Raw genomic sequence first — 20,746 nt, forward strand, 5'->3', positions numbered from 1 at the left:
ATTTATGGCTCTTCTTTATGGCCCCCGCCATTTTAGTTAGTGGAGAGTGCAGGGACCGCTTTGTCCACAGAATTAATTCTGCATGCCAGTACCACTGTGATAGTACATTCAGAGCATTCACAGTAGTTATTTGCGTGCATAAAACTTCAGGAGCCTCATGAACAAAGTGTTCACCATGCTGCAACAGTGTTAATCAGGACAGGTGATTCACCAACTCGCCTGTGCAGACGTGGCATTTGGGAGCAGACTAACTTAAATATTGGGGGGGGGGGGGGGTGGTGGCAGAAGGGCATCCGACACACGGTGTGAGCAATGATCCACAATCTCACTAGGAGTCTCACGGGGGTAGGGTTGCCCTCGCTCACCGGCACTCGTTCAGACCGCTCTCCACCCCCCCCCCCCCCTCCCCCTCCCATCTGCAAAGTAACATCCCCGATCGCGGCTCAGAGAGTGGAGTGGGGGGACGCAGAGCTCAGCTTGTAGAGTGGGGGGGGGGGGGACACAGCTCACCTTGGCAAACAGTGCGCTTGCTTTCACTGGTGTCCCGAGTTGTGTAGATTCCGTCCCGGAGCCCCGGTGCAGCAGTCGCAGCAGTCAGGCAGGAGCTCAGCGAGCAGGACAGCCTGTGGGGCACCGGGGGTCTCGGCGGTGATTGCAGCTCACCTTGGCAGTAGGGTGTTTGCTTCCCCTGGTGTCGCCGCGTTGTAGCATCCGAGCCGGAGCCCTGGGGCCCTGGAGCAGCAGTCAGGCAGGAGCTCAGCGAGCAGGACAGCACAGCTCCCAACGGGGCACCGGGGGTCTTGATGGTGATTGCAGGCAAGCAGGAACACTCCGCAGCGGGGTTCCCGTCATCCGTCCGGCGTCAGCATTGATCCCGGTCAGGCTCTAATTCCACGATGACCGGCGCCAGCGGTAATGATTGCAGGCGGGTCCGGCACCACTTCCTCGTTGACCGGCGCTAGCTGTGGTGATTGCCGTCGGGTCGGATACCTCTGTTGCACAGCCACAGCTCGTCACGCAGGCAACCACTGGCTCACAAGCAGCCACAACGTGCACCAGTCGAGCGCGGCGGGCTCCGGCACTAGGCATCCGTGTCGTGCTCTGCAAAACTGGCCAGGGGGAGCCCAGGGACCACAGAGGAAGGTGTGAGTGGCTCGTCTTCTCCTGCGAGGCTCAGCTTCCAGGCAGGTCGGGGATCCTCAGCAGCTTTCGTCCGCCGCCAGGCTCCTCAGCAGCTTTCGTCCACCGCCAGGCATGTAAGGAAGTTACTGTTACTTCAAATCCAATTACTTGTTCCAGTTACTCTTGCGTTGCTTAGCACAAAACGGAGGGGCTGCAGCTGGGTGCTGACGGGGATAAAAACCAAAATTGGGATCCCCAGCATTTGGAGATCTCAGCAGGAGCTCCTACCCGGCGGCCATCTTGCGCATTGGCCGACAGGATCAACATTGGATCGCATTGGATCAACAGTGAACAGCGGGAGGGGGGTAATTTGGGTACGGGAGAACTGGCTGTTGGTTCAACACCTTTGGAAAAGCAAATCAATTGGTTTGTGAAATAAAGAAATGCAAATATGTAGTGAAACGACTCCGATCCTAAACAATTAAAGGCACTCTAAAAGTCAAAGTGTTGCCGTTTAGAATTAAAATAAGTAGTGAGTAAATGTGGGCTTGCTTTGTGAAGTAAATAATTACAAGGGAGGAAGGGTGACGAGACGCACGGGGAGCAGCAGGCCGTGCAGTGAATAATTAGGGGAGGAGAAATGCCGGCCTGAGGCAGAGCGCACACTGAGAAGCTTGTGGGAGGGGAGGCTGGGCTGCCTTTGATGTGGTAATGCGAGGCAGGCAGGCAGGCGGCTTGTGGCATTGTGCACGCGCTTTTTAGGGCTTGCGCAATGACATAAAAAGCACATGCACTGCAAGGAATCGCCAGTGGTGGTTAAACTCTGGATAAGCCACAATAGAGCTTTGCCAGCTATGCGCAGAAGCGCATCAGCAGGTGAGCCCTAAAAACTGCAAAATCTTGTGCAATGATTTACAGTTTAATGCAGGGTAAAATGCAGTTGGTTGAATTACAGGTAAGTCAACATGTCGAAATTACTCCACACTTGCAATGCAAGGAAAAACAGTCAATGTGTTCTATGAGGAAAAATGTATTTAACGGTTTGCAGGCAAGTACCCCAAGGTCAAGGATGCACTCTTGAAACACCCCCAGCGGTACTAGGGCGGCCGGGTGCTGAGGCACAATATTATCCAGTGGGGGATAGGGGGCCTCCAGTTGGTGGCTGCTCATGAGCAGGCCACAAGGCTGTGGGGGCAAAGCCCCTGGTGTTAGGGTCATGGAAAAGGGAGATCAAGTTAGCACTTAAAGTACACCCGCAGGGGCAGTTGGGTGCAGGGTGGTTTGGGCGTCTGGTGCAGTTTTCAATGGAGATTCTCTATTTGCAACAAAGACTGCAGGCTCAGGGACAAAGATCTTCTGGAGGGGACCACCGGTTGGTGAGGTAAGTTGGGATGCCTGGGAATGCTGGGACCGTCAGTTGGGCCACCAAAGGCTGTGGGGCATTGGGTGCAGGGGGTGTCTTTGGGCATCAGGGTTTCTTACCAGCACCGGTCGCAGTTAAGGGGATCCTCAAAGAAAGGGGCTGCAGGCGTTATTTGGAGATTCGAGGCAGGTCAGTGTTTACCAGATTACATCAGGATCGCCGGGGAGAGCTCTGGTTGTGTTGGGCCGCTCTGACCGTACTGATCTGGTGCAGACTCCGTTTAGACTGGGGCCAGTGTGGTACAGCAAATCCAATGCTCACCGGAGACACAGTCTTGAGGTTGGAAGGCAGGGCAGGCCCTTGGGGTTTTTGAGGGCTGATGGTTGCAGGACACACCGGGATTTTTCTGGAGAAGGTTTAAGGTGGGGACAGGCCCAGGGCTAGAGCCATGCCAGTGCGCCCTGCACTTAGTTTATCTAGAAAAACAATGGTTCCTGTGGCGTATCACTTTGTATGAATATTTGATAGATAAAAGTATTGGAGAAAAGGATGGCAGAAAGGAGAGAGAGACACTATTATGTCAGTATCAAACCATTTTTTATATGCTTCAATTAAGACAAATAATAAAATTTACTTCCACTCCAGGAAGATAGCGATCGAGCAAGTGGCTAACGCGCCCAGAAACTCTGGTTAAATTGCGCATTGACGGCATCTTCCGTCTAAGACCGAAAGATAACATCCACAAAGGTGTCCAAGACAGTGTGCCCGGCTGGGTTCACTAAGTAAATTTGAATTACTTCTACACGCATGGTTTACATTTCCTTTGGCTCTCTATAAGACGTCCCACATTTCTTGTCCCGACGAGACCCTCACCTTAAGGGTCGAAACGCCGTCAATGCACTGGGAGGCGAATAAAACTCATACAGTGCCTATGATTGTATAGCAGCTGTTCAGAAAATTGTTTTTTTAAAGGAATAACTTGGAGTCATGTCTCTCTCTTGTAAATAGCTACCACTGTAACCTGTATAGTTCACTTTATTGTAACATGCTGTTTTTCTTTGGTTACTTCACGAATCACTGGGGACACATTGCACCTGTATATTGTACTATATGTTGTAGTCAAAAGTAAATTTTATGATTTGTGTCAATTGAAGCATATAAAAAATGGTTTGACACTGACATAATAGTGTATCTCTCCTTTCTGCCACCCTTTTCTCCAATACTTAGATTAGTATTAAGTTCCTATCAAATATTCATACAAAGTGATACGCCACAGGAACCATTGTTTTTCTAGATAAACATATTGCCCTAGTTCCTCTGTGAGTAGGGTTTCCCTTGTTCCTCTTTTTTCGCTGCACTTAGTTTAAGCATGGCTTCTTCGGTTGTCCTTTTCTTATGAACGTAATATGTCTGAGGCAGCAAGGTTCAGCAGTGCCCCAACATACTAGATTTAGGGGTGTACACCCCCTATTATGCCACCTTCCAGTGGGAGGTGGCATATGCTGCTGTCTCCCCGTCTGCAAGATGGGGGAACTGAGTTGTGGTTCACCTCGCCTCCCCCACCCAAAGGGTGATATTGGGATAGGTGGACACCTCCCTTCCTCACTTGGTTTTCCAGCAGATTCTCCCACCAAAAGTGGGTGTCTGAACCAGTAGGGGCCAGATGCTGGAAGCAGCAAATGGCTGGGGTAACCCACAAAGGGAGCGAAGTTTCCCCTCGCAGATCCTGCCCATCCCAATGGAAGGAGGCTTGGCATGTCAACTCTTCACTTTGTTCTGCACCAAAACACGCAGCTTGCAATTGCAGTGTTTGTGTAAAGGTTCAGGGCCTCTAGGGGTGGCACAGTAAGTGCTGCAGCCTTCGAAATTTTCCCTGGCCACTGTGCCCGTGGTACCTTTTACAAGGGACTGACCTGTGGCCAGAGTCCCAATTGGGTTTTGTTTTTAATATAGTATAGGGAAAGAACAAAGGCACTGAGTAACCGTTTGGCAAGAACCATGGGTACACTTAAAGACATCAGCAGTTTGGCTAAAAAGTGGGGGCAATCATGCAGAAAGAGGGCACATATACATATATATACATATGGGAAATGTTTTTATAAAGGGTTTAGGGTGGGTTTTTTGGGAGGCAAAGGTAATTTTAGGGCGGATATGGATGGCAAGGGTAATTTTAGGTGGGTAAGGGTTTTACAGTTTTAGGGTGGGCAAGAGATTGGGCAGCAAGGATAATTTTAGGGTGAGCACGAGTTTTGGGGCAGCAAAGATAATTTCAGGGTGGGTATGAGTTTGGGTGGCAAGGGTGCATTTTAGGGTGGGAATGGGTTTTTGCACTCTATGTTTAGGGTGGGTATGGGTCTGCGGGGGTTAAGGAAATATGTACAATCTTGTATTTGATCGTTTACATATATGATTAACACAGACAAATGTATCTACCTATACATTTTTTGCCAAGCATATGCCTTTGCAACAAAAATTTACGTTTTCAGGAAAAAATAAACCATATACAAATAAAGGGTTTACGCCCATCTATAAAATACTAGTATCTACTGGTGAAACCTTTACCATGCATATGCCTTTACGCTCATGCTTTAGCAAAATTTGTGATAAAAGCACATGCGCTGTAAAAACGTGCAGTAAAGGTTATGCTTGGTAATGGCATTCCCGTTATAACTGCATTCGTAATTTCCTCATACATCCATGAAAAACACCATGTAGCAATGGCGAACCAGGAACACACATGAGACACTGGCGGAAAGGGAGACAAAGACCACTCGCTCCAAGTACATCCAATGACAGAGGGAGCAGAGTTCTTTTAACTGCTTAAGAATACTATATTCGATTAGTCATACCTGGCCATGGGGTCACAAGTCCAATATGAAATCCTACTACTAAGAATATAGCGCATCTTCTGGCCAAGAAGTGGTATCCCAAAAACTTTGAGCACCAGATAGGAGACTTTGGTCAAATCATCTGCATGTGAAAACAAGATTAGTTTTATGATCAGAATACTACTAACATGCGATGCATAGTTTGGCATTATTATAAGAGGAACAGTATTTTAGGTCTTGCAGTTTAGAGAGTTTGTAGCAGCAACAGCATGGCAAAGATCTAAAGCAGGCTCCTTCAACAAGTAGGTGTGAGCTACTGGAAGCTCCACAGGTACCTGTAAGTAGCTCATGTGCATTACAGCCTACAGATAGTTTTTCCTTGGCTAAGTTAAATTGAAAAATGTGTGTTTGAGATGAAAATGGGCGTATTTTCAGAAATAATAAGCGGAGGTTGAAAATGGTGACATTTTCAAAATCTAGTTAAAGCAGATGTAAGAGAGGGGTGATGGGACTTGCATATTTACCTTGGTGCCAGGGACATCGCTATAGCTACTATGTATTGCCCATGTAGTAGCATCTCCTTGATAAAGCTTATTTTTTTATTACTGCTGGTTAAACTGGCTACTAATGCAATCGTCTCACGTGGTCAATATTACTACCCTATTAGTAGCTTGGGGTGATTTTCACTGAATAAAAGTAGCTCTTATTACAGAAAACATTGGGTCCCCAGTTCTAAAACTATTTCCTTGGCTTCTGGAATCAAGTTGCCTCTATCACCCCACAACCGTCATGCCACCTGCTGCAGGGTTAGTGAAGAATTGTTTCATTTCAAGTGCCCCTCCTTCCCAATTGCCTAGAATGCCTTGGAAAAAGGCATCAGTTGGAAGATAGACTAGGTAAGAGCCAACAGATGAGGAATTGGTGTGGTGGGGTATAAAGATCAGAAATGCAGACATTGGCCTCAGTGAGATCTTGAGATCATTTACTGCCCCGTTCTCTGAGGCAGACCGTACCATATAGGAGAGGAGCAAAATAAGTATTATCTTGTTGTAAACCTTTATTACTGCAGGACATAAACAGGGTTTCTTTGCTACAACAGCTCGAATTATATACAACACTACATTGGGCGCTAAAAAACTGCAAAAATCACATTGTAATGTTTAGAACCCAACTGCTCAAAATTACTCAAAACGTAACCATGAGGAAATCAATTTACACTAGAATACTGAAGCATTTGCTGTGTTTAATACAAGCTTTAGTTTACTAAAAAAACAAAACTTAAAACCGGATTGCCCATAGGCAAATAAAACAGAAGTGGAATGCATGCAGGGTGAACGAACTGCTCAACTTTGCGCAAAACGTTCTTCAAGTCCACCAATGCAGTGTGCTAAGTGTTTGGTCTTTCAGGGCAGTTTTTCAACTAGTTTTCATCAGTGGTGGTTAAGTCCCCAGAGTAATCATTTGGGTCAGCAGCATCCGCATCCTCAGCATCTGCATTTTCTGCTTCCGCATCATCTGCCTCCTCATTTTCGTCGTTTTCACCATCAATGTCCTCCTCTTCGTTTTGCTCATTGTCTTCATCATTCGCATCAGTTGTTTCCTCAACTACTGAGTCTCCAGTTTGTTCAACGATTTCAAAGGGGTTCTCACCCTAAAAGTAAACAAGTTTTAAACCATTTTAGCACAATTCTCAAGAACAAATGCACACTATTACAAAAGTAACAGAAACTTCTTATGTACAGTGCAAGTAAAGAACTCCGATCACAAAAAAGCAGAAAGCATATCAGAAAAGGCATCTTACAATAGGGAAAAGAGATGCAGGACTTTTAGAGTATGTCTAGACAGAACATAGGAAGGAAAAATCTATTCCTGGTCTATGAACGCCCAGGAGCTCAGAGGAGTAATTGTAAAGAGGCTGGAATATGGAGGGTGGGCGTCAGATTTTCAAGAAATTCATTTCCTGCAAAACTACAATTTTTTTGTGCGGAAAAAGCGTTATTTGCAAAGTTGAGGAGGGAGTAAACCGACCTGAAAGTTCTATATGCCGCATGAGCTCACATGCCCTGGTGGCAGGAAGAATTGCAAGTGCATCTACAGCATTACAGGCTGCAAGCTAGTTGTCGACGGTAATTCACTTTTGCGTTTGCAGCATGTGTACCTGTAGATGGCAGGTCTTGTACAGTTTAAAAACCAGTGTCTACGAGTGGCTTTTGAGCAACAAGACCTGTGAATATTCAAGACCATTTATAATACTCGCAACTTAGCATGATTGTGGAAGTGTTTTGCGAATGAATGAATGCTTTGCCAAGTGGCAGCTTTACATCTATCCATAAAAGGGTATGTGCCTAGAAAGCCACAGTGGCGCCTTTTTTTTCTCTAGAGTGACATGTGCTCTATGCAGACAATTAAGTTTTGCTTTATCACATATACCTTTGTGAGCCTGTGCAAAAGTAATAGTTCCAACAGTTTTGGTGCGAATGAGGTGGAGGCTCGTAACAAAGCATTTTACGCTGGAAGGCACGTTTGTCTACCGCCCGGAGCTTTTTTGAAGGCTGTGGACGATGTCATTATCCCTCGTGCCCTCCGCTACTCCAAGTTTCTACTTTTGGGGTATTGCAATATTGACAAGGACATTCCAGATGCACCTGACTGGGCTTCTTTTGGATTTACTAAATCTGGCCTAGCTGACAGTGGGTCAAGATGCCATAGCATTCGGGTTGACATCTAATTGACTTGGTCTGCACTCATTTTGATGTAGCTGTAAGGGAACCGGAACAAGTAACTTGGTCTGACTACTACCAGGTTTTCGTGGCTCATGGGGAAGTTTCCTCACACTCCTGCTTTGCCCCCGATTTCTACCCTGCGAAGAATAATCTACTGGCGCTCTGAGGCTTTGCTTCGGGCACGCCCAGTTCCTGCACCTGAAGGGGCGGTTGATAGCTTTGATTGCTGGATTGGCATGGGGTTAGCTCTTGTGCCAAACCATCTTGCTTCAGAAAACAGCACGCTCCTCCCTAAAAGCCTTGGTTTTTGAATGCTCTTAGGATATGAAATGGGGTGTAAAAAATTGGAGCGCTGTTAGCGCCAGGAGTATTGCCCTTCCGCTAAGTCTGCTCTTCGAATAGCACAGAGGGACTACTATACTCCTATCAGGAAAGCTAAAAGCGATTACTATGTTGGGTGGATTGCAATGGCAAATAACAGCAAGGACATATTTGCCATTGTTAAGAGCTTTTTATTGTCCTGTGTGGAGCAAAGGATTTTCCCGTCTCTCACCAATGGTGTGAGTAGCTGTCCTTTTTTTAGCGAGAAGATAACGAGGATTCAGGACAGCTTTGGTGTCTCCTAATTCCCAGCGTACCCACCCCCTGGTTTACACTATTTATGCCGGCAGCGGAGGCGGACATTCTGGCCATCCTTAGATCTTACGTCAGGCTCTCCCATAGAGCCCTGCCAGATAATTAGCTGGGGTAGCTGAGGTCTGTTCTGAGGTTGAGACGATTGCTAATCTCACTTCGGACCGCCACGCTTCCCGTGCGCTGGAAACAGGCCAAACTTTTACCCCTTCTCAAGAAACCTTCTTTAGACCCTTCGGTTCCAACTAATTACCGGCCTATTTCTCTCCTACCAGCTCTGGCTAAAGTTTACGAGATGGTGGTTTTCCGGCAGCTTGAGGCCTTTGTTGAAGCATCGGGTTCCCTTCACCCTGCCCAATCCGGGTTTAGAACCGCCTATAGTACAGAGAATGCGCTGGTGGAGAGGCGATCAGGGAGTTCCTGGATGGGGCGGCAGGGCAGCCTTGCCTTTACTGGACCTCTGCCGCCTTCGATACGGTGCCCCTTGCCCGGCTGTCATCTATTGGTGATGCCGGTCAGACAAGGGATTGGATAAAATCCTTCCTGGATGAACGCACTCAGCAGGTCTGGATGTCTCCTTTCTCATCCTCGGTCAGGAAACTCAACGGGGTCCCTCAGGGGTCTGCACTGAGCCCTTTGCTTTTCAATATACTCCTTTGATTTTTGTGGGAGTAAAAATGATGAGGTATGCGGACACCCAGCTTCTATTAATCTGGAATGGCTCTAACTTGGACACTTATATCGCCCAGACGTGTCTTGCAGCCGTATTTTGCTGGCTTGCACAGGCCCATCTACAGAGCAATGAGGACAAGTCGGAGGTTCTCTTGTATGGCCAGTTCCCCCCCCCCCCCAGCCTTCTGAGAATCTGTGACCTCCAGATTCCCCTTGTCCTAATTCAGAGGGAGGCCCGGCAAAGCACTTAGAGGTGTGGTTTAGTGAAGCTCTCCGGTTCTTAGATCATGTTAAAAAAAACTCACCAGAGTCTGCTTTGGCACCCTTAAGGTTTGTTTCCCCTGCTCCCAAGAGAGGCCAAAGAGACTGTAGCATGTGCCCTTATTCTTTCCCGCCTCGACTATGCCAATGCTTTGTTAATTGGCATTCCTGGGTATTTTTTGGAAAACTTCAAATTATACAGAATGCCGTAGCCAGACTTTTATTTAACATCTCTAGATCTAGTGTTCGGCAGCATTTGCAGGATCTGCACTGGCTGCCTGTGGCTCAGCAGGTGCAATTCAAAGCCCATATCTTACCTCACAGGGACCTCCACGATAAAGGGCCTGTGTAGCTTATGAGGCGCTTTGCTCTGTATGTGCCCAGCCGACCCCTGCGTTCTGCCTCAACGTCGGATGGTTATTCCGCGGTTTCGCAGATCACGTCAGGGGGGTGGGGGGGAGGGAGGGGCAGTCTCAAAACAGCAGTGCCTGGAATGCTCTCCTCACCGATTTACAGCTTACTCAAGATTTGACTTTTTAAAAAACACATCAGTTTAGTTAGTTCATTTAAATGGCTCTTGCTCACGCCACCCCAGCTCACTTACGCGACAGGACACAAGAGTATTTGTGCGCGATATAAGCTCTTTATAACATAACATAACAGGACAGGTCAGTTTGATTTATAGGAGGACACCGTAAGAAAAACAGTGTAGGTTGTAAAGACACCCCATTCAAGTGCACTTTATGGGATTCCTCACTTATTAAGGTTTGCAGTTCAGGCTAAATTGCTATAAACGCAAACGGGCAATATAGCGAAAAACGTACAATTTAGGAACTATAGCAAACATCAGTGCAAATGCACAATGGGAAGCCCCATAAATCTTATAAGAATTAGGTTAAAATCTCAAACGATTCGATGGTATACACCCGTGAAAACGCCTGTCGCCCCATAAAAGACTTCAGGGCTGGTATTTCAAAAATAAACTACTGGGGAGATGGTCTACTATGGAGGTAAGTGGTTGCTTAAATGTACCCTATTACAAGTGTAGCTTAATCCGAACTTCTGCAAGCGCAAAAGAGCAAATAATCTTTATCTCAGCTTGCAAGGACTAAATGGTCATATTACAGCAGTAACAAGAGTTACCATTTAAGAGCATAATATGCTCAAGTAGTTAGTTTTCAGGCCTCTTAGTTTTTACATAGGGCCCCAGGAGCTACAAATAACTGACTTTGAAGAACGTGGGCGCCACATAGTCTGGTAGTGCCTCTGAATGGAAACACTGCTCCACGTCCTCTGATCTCTAGTTTCCCACCATCCTGCACACCCCAGTGTGCGGCATTAGGTCTCCAAGAGGCCGCCTCATGTGGGAGATAACACGAAAGTAGCAGGAACCATGGCTGACATGTGACTGCTGCATTTTTTACAGTACTTAAGAAATCAGGTGTAGGAGTAAATAATATGCAAATATACTAGGTCAAGGTAGTAAATCTGAAGCACACAGCATAGCAACTACAAGCGAGTGTACCTGGATTCAAGTCTTTGGAATTTTACGCCATTTAGAAAATAGGTAGATTGGGAAATTCATAAAGGAGAGAAACTATGTATTGCTAATCTTAAGTCTGCCTTAGGAAGGAGTTCGGCCAGCAAATAAACTTTGTCATGTGGCACAATCCTTCGTACTAGATGGGATGGGTGTACCCTGCTCAAATTAGTACAACTTTGCAACACTTGTGATAAGGGTTGACAGCTATCAGTGTTCTTGAAGTTCCAATATTTAAGGTGGTGATCACTGCTGGCCCTCTTATCGATAGACGAGTCAAGAAATAACCTGACCAGTAAAAACAATCTTTGTAACCCACTAGTGCAGTTTGTGTGAACACTGGGCTCTACCCAGACTGGACCATTTCTAGCACCAGTTGGATTGTGATCCTTGTCTAGCCAGGCACTATTGAGTGGACAAGTGTAATGTGGCAAGAGGCACACCATTGCAAGATGTCAATCCTAGCAGTTTCAAAATCACCCACTGTCAGAGGGTGCAAATCCTAGTAAAGTAGATGAAAGGGGCAGTAGTCTCCCAAAAACCTTGACCTTCTATGGCAGTGGTCTATAAACTTTTGATGCTGGGACCCCCTCTTCAAACTTTAGGTGTAAAGCCCCCGTTCTGACAAATGTCTAGAACCAGGTACTCCTCATCGACAACCATCAACCATAAACTCCCTTAATTCCACAGCAAATATTTACGGTGGGGACATATTAAAACAGTGTGTAGCAAACTAAAGGTCAGTGAGCATGCAAGCGTTGTTAAAAACAAAGGCACTCATTTACAAGGAATTGGCGTAGGGCAGCGCAGCAAGTCTTCTTGCTTCGGTGCCATATGCCTTTGAAACAGGCAGGAATTTATGAAATACAGCACATTCCTGTCCTTTTCCTTGCGTAGGCGCACAAACTGCTGCCTAGCATCAAAATAGGAAGGACTGTTTTTGTACAGAAAGGGGCACCTTCCTTCACAAAAACAATCCTGCGAGGCCTTCTACTCCTATGCGAGCTGCAGAATGCAGCACACATGGAAAGAAAACAACGAGGCGAAACTAGTTATGCCTCCGCTGGGGAGGAGACTAGTTTTGCTGCTGCACCAGGTTTTTTTTAAATATGGGGCAGCATCAAAATCCATTGGTGTTACATTGGGTTCCCATGCAAAGCCCACGGACCACCTCCATGATGCAGAGTAAGGCAATGGCGTGACTTATGCTGCTATTTCTTACTCAAGATCTGAGGCCATGAAAAGTCATGCAGGGTGACTTTGCACCGCCTCATAGGTATGGTTGAGACGCTACCGCCACTAGAGTCTCAAAAAAATGATGCTGTGGCGATGCAAGCCTCTCATAAATAAGCCCCAAAATATTCTGTACGTTTAGGTCTTTCATTATCAGGTAGCTACATATAAAATGGGCAGCGTAAATGAAAAATACACTTAAAAAGTGGTTACTGGAAATGCAATGTAGTACATTATGAAACCTATTAGTTAATGCACTGCAGGTCTGTGTGTAACCAGAGTGCCACAGAATTAAATCTTCATTGGTGCAGTGGAAAATAGTGGTGTATTTTTAGTGCTACAGGATGACAGCCTGTGACAAAGCACTTAATAGGTATGTCAATATTTTATACTTTCATTGCATTCAGTGCAAGATAGAATGCCCCAAAACATGGAAAGTTTTACGATAAAATTGTGTTTTTATTAAATGTAGATTTTTGTAATACCAGGGTATGTAATGCAATTTTTTTTATTATATAGCTGTCCCTTTAACACCTCTTTAGGGGTACTAAGGAATGTGTAAAATGCAGTTAAAATCAAGCACTTCCCAGCCCAGTTCTCTGAACTACCACTCAAAAAATCAGAACTGTCATCACAAAGCTCATGGATAGCACCCATTGATCAGAGGTGCTATTGCCAACGAAGCAGGCAGAACAGCAGAGCTAACCCTCCAGAACAGGCGCAGTCATGGGAGGTTGGCCATTTATTAACCTGGTCTGTAATTTCCATAAAATCCACCTTTTTGGTATTATCTTAGCATTGCCTGATGAAGAAAGAATTGCTGCAGAGGTGGATACTGTACACAGTAAAAAAAATACAAAATTAAGACTTATAGTAAAATTAATGTTGGTGGTACCCAAATGCTTTTATGCTTGGGGCTTAACCCATGTGTGGCGTGAAATTCGCTTTTAAATAGAACTGCAAGAACTGCAGAATGGCCACATCTCTGGTTGAATGAAAGACTGCAACAGAAATATACTTGCTAGAAACACCAATAAAGAATTTGCTGGATTACATTTATATTTAGAGCAGACATCTCCAACGGATATCTCAGAATCTGCTGCCATCTCATTAATACCCTGGAAGATTGGGGCTTTTACAGTGTGAAAACACACGAGTCAGGATACAGGTATCCTGACCCTATAGGACACATGGAGGGACCCCCTGATGGGCAACTGCTCAAAATGTTTTAGGGGTTTTACACGGACATATGTTGACATTTTAACAACAAAAAACTATTGAAATTCAGCAGTTATACTTATCTGAACAAACTAGAACTTGTGCCCTTAAATAACTTTAGGCTACAAGTTTTTTTTAAGTTATTAAAAATTAAATTCCTGAATTTATGGGTATGTGGGTAAAAATGAAACTAACGTCACTGTAACCTTTGGCTTTTTCAGTGGATTATAGAACTTTAATCGCGACATACATCTGGGTAGTCAGTACAATATTTCTGCAAGGCATGGTCACCATTATAGTAGCTCTCATAGAAAAAGTTGGACTGCTGATTTAATTGGTCTGCCAAGCAATTATTCAACTTGAAGCATGGGGTTAAATGTCTTCAGATCTGGCTCCTAAAAATCTTACCTTTGCAAACAGTTCGTACCGGGACTTGACTATTGGATTGTTTAGGATACTTGTAGCAGTGAGTACGCTCTCCCTTTTTATTTGTTCCTTGTAAGCCTGGAAAAACATTTAGATAAAGAAACGTTAATTTATACACATACTGCTTGTTCAACTACAATAACTTGGTTGCAACCTAGAAGCGAAGGCATTCAATGTGGAAAGAAACCCTTTGGAAACTACTCTGCCACCAGGGTGTGCCAGATAAGAGTTTAATAAAAATCACCAGGGACTCTTACTAGGGAATGGCCTGCAATCTCGCTCCCTCCACAAGCAAGCAATCAAACCCCACCAAGCAGGCCATGACCAAAACCCTGAAAGGAAATGAGCAAGGCCAAGGCGAGCAGGACTCCAGGCAAACGGCAAGGCAACAGGTTACACCTAGAGTCAGATTGAATGGTTGTAAACACCTCTTGCAGATTTTCTGAACACAAATAAAAAGTATGCCCTGTCAAAACACAAACAAATCTGTATATACATGGAGTAAAACAAAATGTCAATGATGTAAGACATAAATAAACTTACCAACTTGCTTTTTGCGTGATCAGATGATTTTATATGTTGCTGCACAGAACTATGTAAAGCAGGAACATAGACACTGCAAGCACTGCAATGTACAGTCTCAACTTTCATCATGTGATCTTCAGCAGAAACACCTAGATAAAAAAAGAAGGCTTGTAGCACAATGGTGGATGTATGCAGCTCCACAAAAGTATATTTTAGTGGTTCTGCCCTTCAAGTGCATTCTCAAGAACTTCGGGAAATGCAGGCAAAGAGACAACCTTAACTGATTGTATAATTTGAGAACCTGACACAATCAACACATCTTTACAAACTGCATAAAAACGCAGTTCAAATAGCTTTAAAAACCTCACCTTCCAGTAGATCTTTTTCTACTGTTTTTGCTGCCTCAGTCTGGTTAGTCTGCGCTTTACGGAGAGAGGTCTTCTTAAACTTATTGACCATGCATTCCTGAAAGATGCAGGGGCAGTTTAAGGCACGGTAGACTTATATTTATGATTGCCAACATGACATTTGAAAACCATTATAGCATAGCTATACATGTTATACCCAGAATTGCACTGGCTAAAAAAAACAGCATAATGCAAGTCATGCAAAACCACTAAAGAATTATGTCAGTCTGAAATGTCACTATGTAGAACACCAGCACTTACATGCAAAAAGGACATCACAACTTTGTCGAATTTGGTTTGCTTCTGTATATGATCCAAGGTTTCCTGGTGAGCAGTACTTTCCAGGTGAGCTTCAATGTCCTTTTCTTCAAATGTCCGAAATTTGCAAAAGGAACAAGTAAACGCAATCCTGGGTGAATGGATTATAAAGTTAGTATCAATCATGTCAATGCATCATGACAAACTCTATAAAAGTGATCAAGATTCTTAAATAGCATTTCTATAAAAGTGATCAAGATTCTTAAGTAGCATTTATTTGAATCAAAGTTTAGCCCACTGATGAAGCCCCTGGAACACATGGGTCTCTTTCATGGCAGCCAGTAATTACAGATCAGCTTTTTGGGGCCAGAAGTTACAAGTTGTGAAAACACGTGTACGTTTTCTAGTATATTGGCTGATCAGAGCAATTGGAGGGAAGAGCAGTGGTCGCCTTTGAAGAGCAGAACAGATTAATGGGAGTGATTCACTGCACCATATACCAACTAAGTAAAAACATCCCATAAGCTAACCTCAAAAATAGGTTATTCCAGAACCTGGTCAAGGAGAAGCTCGTGAATTCTTAGCACGTATGCCATTTCAGGGTTTAATGCTGTCGAGCTGGAACCTATGCGATCTGAAATTCGATCATGACATTTTCTATGACCCTTTGCCTAATTTCCCAGCAAGTCAATGTCGAGGGGATTTTGGCTAACCCCGTGACAGATTGTATCGGTTTATAAAAAAACTAAAAATACTTGAACAAAAAACAAAATAGTCCACCCAGTTCTTTCTTGGAACAGTTGTCGAACTGGTTGCGATTAAAATTGATCCTATCACAATAATGTGTTCTATTTTAATGTATTATAAAACTAATTTATGCTAATACCATAATTGATTCATCATAATCAGTAAGTATGATCGGGATACCCCACCCCCCCACAGGTGTACAGCCATGTTACCATTCTTCAATTGGCTTGTGTGCAAAACTTTCACACCCTAATAAAACAAATCAAACCTGTATCCATCGCCATATTTTTCACTGTTTTTCTCTCTTCTCCGTCTTTGCTTCTCTCGTCTGGCTTCAATTCTGCGTTTCTCTTCTTCCTCGTCATTTTTCTCATCTGTTTAATAAAAAATAAAGTTAATTGAGCCCTATTGCAAATTAGTTTGAGGCATTGGATTTAGTATGGTAGGACAGGGCTCTACGATTGTTTGCAAATTGTATGATAGCAACGAAACTAAAGGTGAACATAAAGTAAAATATAGTGCGTGGATAACCTACGCTCTGATGACAGTGAAAGTAAAGAAGAAAAAACACTGTCGAAGCAGTCTATCTAAAAACAAACCTTTTTTGGCTGCATTGCCATTTGGTCCAGGTTTTGTCAATTTAGGTTTTTTGCCGACAAACGCCCCTCCAACGGGTTTATTAAGCGGTTGCATCATCTTTCTTTTCATCCCCCTTCCAGCAGGCCCACCAAAACCAGACTTGTTCTGGTAGTCGACAACAATTCCAGGTCTCTGCATACCACCATAATCCTGCAAATTGGTTAACAAAATTAGCAGAAGTATGCAAATAAGGCAAGTTACATAGTGTGCAAAAATGTGTTATCAGTTTTATAATATGGTCCGGCATAATCCAAGAACCACTGTTGGGTGGTCAAGGAATGAGTCTGCTAAGCAGCAGTTTTTTGCCATTCTAGTAGTTTTGGAGACTTGGCTACAATTCTGAAAACTGCAGTGAACACACTGCTGTACAGGTTTTAATTTGCAGTAGCGAGCTTGAAAAATAAAGTAGATAAAATGCATATAAACAATTAAATTCAATATGAAACCCGCTTTAAGCTATACATTTATACTCGCTGTTCAGCAAAACAGAAGGTAACATTAATTGAGACATCAGGGGACTGAAATGGCCACTATCCTAAAAGCAAGAACTACGGACTCAAAACTTAAAAAGTAACTTGATCAAAATGTCTTTTCACAGCCAGAATTACAACACGGTCAATCGCCATAAAATGTATCTAGTGAACGTACAAGGGTACTTTAATTTCAACATTGAAACACTAGGAGGCTGCTAGCCTCCCATTGGTATTAGCGTATAGCGTTCGTGAAAAGGTGTTCTGGCAGACTACTTAAACTTATTGCTTCCACCGTATAAAACAGACATTAAAACGGATTATAAATGTGAAATTAGTATGTTCACATCCAACTATAAGGGAATGTGGTATCCTAAAGGCACAATTTAAGTCTAATCGGGGTAGGAAGAGTTAGCCTTGTTCAACATACCGTTACTTCCTCGAAAGTTAATGGTGCATGCAGAAATCTACCTTCATGTTCACAAGTTACGACTATGAACTGAACATTTAATTTTAGGCCTTCAAATGTTAAAAAGTGACTAGTGAAAAGAATCTGAAAGATTCTGTACTTACTCCACGGCCACGACCTCGGCCTGTTGACGATCCTCCAAAAGCCTCATAGCTTCTGCTTCCAAACGCACCTTCAGGGTAAGAAGGCATTCCTCTCCCACGGGAGCCTGCAGATGCAGGCTTCATGTGGGGTGAAGCAAAACTGCTGTAGGAAGAGTAACTGTCTCTTCCTCTGTCATCCATAAACCCAGTCCTCAATTTTGTACGAGTGTATGGTGCTTCCCAGCTAGACCCGCCCTGGTTTCTACCTCCGAAAGAGTCAACGCTATTCCGGTAGGAGCTTGCATATCGATCATCAAAACTATCTCCGAAGCGGCTTTGTTCGGGTTCATTATAACCGTGGCCAGATCTGTACAGATCTGACCCACCCAGAGAAGACCTGGAGTCGAACGACTCATAAGGCCCAAACCTGGAAAGATTGCAATGAGGGAAACAAAATAAGTGTATTTGTGTTAAACAGAATAAAACAGTTGAAATTCATCAACTACAAAGCAGTTTCCAAAACACTTTCATACATAGGTTGATTAGGGCTGGAGAAGTCCAACTATTTTGTAATTTTACAAGGCCATAAAAAACAAGTATTTTAAGTAGTCTTCAAGCCCAGCCCTAGTCAGTTTTTATGCATATTCACTTTCCAAATTGAAGACATGCCAAGTACATAAACGCGCATCAAAAAGACCTATAAATAGTACTGTGATATAGGGCATGTTACCAGTAGCTGATTTCTAATGCCGTTACTCATTTTTATCATCCTCAGAAGGATAAAAGGCTGAGTGAACCTGCTGTTTCCTTAACTTTTAACCTGCAAAAGGTACAACTATATTGCAAGCTTATAAAGTGGACTGAATCTCAAAATTGCCTACCAGATTAAGCAACTAAAGCACTAGCTTCTTCCATTCCTGCTTACCAACACTTTGAACTGACATATCCGTTTTAACAAAGGTGGCACACACCGTGGTAAAGATAAACGCTGAAGCCATGCACTGCCAGAAAACTGGGGGGTCTATTTCAGAGACTGACTGTCACGCTGCACTGCAAAACAGTAGAGTATTGCAATACTCCGTATTTAAACCAATTCAGTGCATTTGAGCGTTTTACACTTCGCTGGTGCCCTTATGGCACCTTAGTTAGCACCAATGCAGGCAGCCTGGCACCATAGTTGTATGCAGGATTTTTTTTATCCCCAAGAGGCAGATTCATCTTTCTGTGGGGGCTGCAGAACGCAGATCTCAGTTACATCTCAACTGAGGTTGATCATGTTTGGCACATTTCCAGGTCTACCTGTTCTGGTTGATCTTGAAATGCGGCAAAAACCATGCGAGTTCCATGAAACACCTACGCAATGCAGAAGGAAAGCCTTCCCAGGGCAGAGTAGGGCAATGCACAGATATCCCTCGCACTGCCTCACTCCAGATTTATGGAGCCACTCAAGGACACCTTAAAAGCCCCTCCCCTGCACAGAGCCAATCGCGCCCATAATGCAGGCACCCCTTCCATTATGGTACCAATGGTGCCTGCGTTGGAGCAAGGCAGCACATTGTGCGCCAGTGCTGCACAAGAATACGCCCCATAGTGACAGGAATACGCACCATAGTGTTAACTATGGCACATTCCTGCACTTTAGCGCAGTAAGGTGTTGCTACATTGCGATAAAATTTGATAAATCTGTGTGGTAAATAAAAAAACGCATCAGAATCACGTCAAAAATGCTTTTGTCCGTCTCCACCATCCACGAACAGCTGAACCATATAACAAGAGATTTGCAGGAAGAAAAAATATGGACACTTGTCCAGAAACCGCGCTTTAAAAAAAACCAAGCAGGCTGCGCTTGCGCTCTAAATAAGAGTTATTGAAATGTACCTGTTAGTTGTGCTTTCAGCTTCATAAGAGGAAGGTATGTAGTCTGTTCTCTGACTTGCATAAGAGCCACGCCCATATTCGCGTTCCATCGCTACAATTAGGAAACAAAATCACGAGAATTACCTACGGAAATGGTTCGCCAAATAACAGACTTGATACCTAGTGGGTGGCCGCCAGTTTTTAGATAAACACGTAAGAGCAAGACTGCTTTGTAACCAGGCTCCATTTAAGCTATTGTTGTGGTATTCATTAAATGGAAGCTAGCGGACAGCAACGGTACGCATTCCCAGGGACCAGATAGTACTAAAATGGCGGCATTGGGTATTGTTTACGCTTGGGACAAGTCGACTGCCCACCCCCCACCGTAGCACGCACACCAAGATAACCATTCTCCAGTCGCAACTGACGCCACATTGACGTGCCATTTACTGAAGCGCCCGTTTCGGCGAAATCCAGAGGTGTTATTTATGCGCCAGACCTGCTAAGACCTTGGTCTGACATAAGAACACACGCTTTGGCAGGAGCAGTCCGTGATTAATTTGGTGGCCGGGTACCACATCAGATAAGGAAAGCCAGCAAACGTGTCAGTCCGGGCCATTTGATAACGAAAGAATAAGTAACTAAACCATGCAGGCGAGACAAAGCAGGTTAGAAGACGGGCCGCTGATCCAAGCAACTATGTAGCGGTCACTTCATAATCTGCGCGATTTAATCCTACGGACAAAATATACATCTGCATCAGGTCCAGTTTCCATACCTTAGGCAAGATGTTATCTGCTGCCAAAAGAGCTTCTTGTTCGTCCAACCGGAGGCGGTGATCAGTGAAAGAAAGGAAGTCAGTTAGTTACACGCAGTTCCTTATATAAACATAGATCTGTCTGGATAGGTTGGGAGAGCATAGTTCCGCTGACGAGCAGTTGATGAACCAATGAATTAAGGTTACACCAGGCAACGTAGAACAACTGGCCCCACCCACACTTACGTACATGGCGGCCATTCCACAGCGGGAAGAGTATCAGAAAAGAGGACAAGATGGTGGCGACCGACGGTTTAACACATTGAATGCCAGTGCGCCATCACCATCGTTTGACGCGCTGACATTCAATTAGTTAAATCGTATTTTTTAAAACGTGTTTTCAGAATGTTCATATATACAGTAAATGCTGTGTGTGTGTGTGTGTGTATATATATATATATATATATATATATATATATATATATATATATATATATATATATATATATTCTGAA

The 20,746-nt window shown here is 44.2% G+C and overlaps 1 protein-coding gene across 1 annotated transcript; it reads right to left on the bottom strand.

Annotated features, from left to right (window-relative positions):
* Positions 1–6,350: 6,350 nt before the first annotated feature.
* Positions 6,351–20,374, bottom strand: ZNF326 (zinc finger protein 326). Its single transcript, XM_086953954.1, has 10 exons — positions 20,253–20,374; positions 19,496–19,586; positions 17,639–18,044; positions 16,556–16,745; positions 16,225–16,330; positions 15,213–15,360; positions 14,913–15,009; positions 14,563–14,693; positions 14,002–14,097; positions 6,351–6,964 (listed from the first exon to the last, which is right to left on the bottom strand). The coding sequence occupies exons 2-10, from the start codon at positions 19,582–19,584 to the stop codon at positions 6,734–6,736; spliced, it is 1,494 nt and encodes a 497-aa protein (XP_086810080.1). The 5' UTR covers positions 19,585–19,586; positions 20,253–20,374; the 3' UTR covers positions 6,351–6,733.
* Positions 20,375–20,746: the final 372 nt, after the last annotated feature.

The sequence above is a fragment of the Lissotriton vulgaris genome, chromosome 1_1 (assembly GCF_964263255.1).
Source record: "Lissotriton vulgaris chromosome 1_1, aLisVul1.2, whole genome shotgun sequence".
Classification (NCBI taxonomy): Eukaryota; Metazoa; Chordata; class Amphibia; order Caudata; family Salamandridae; genus Lissotriton; species Lissotriton vulgaris.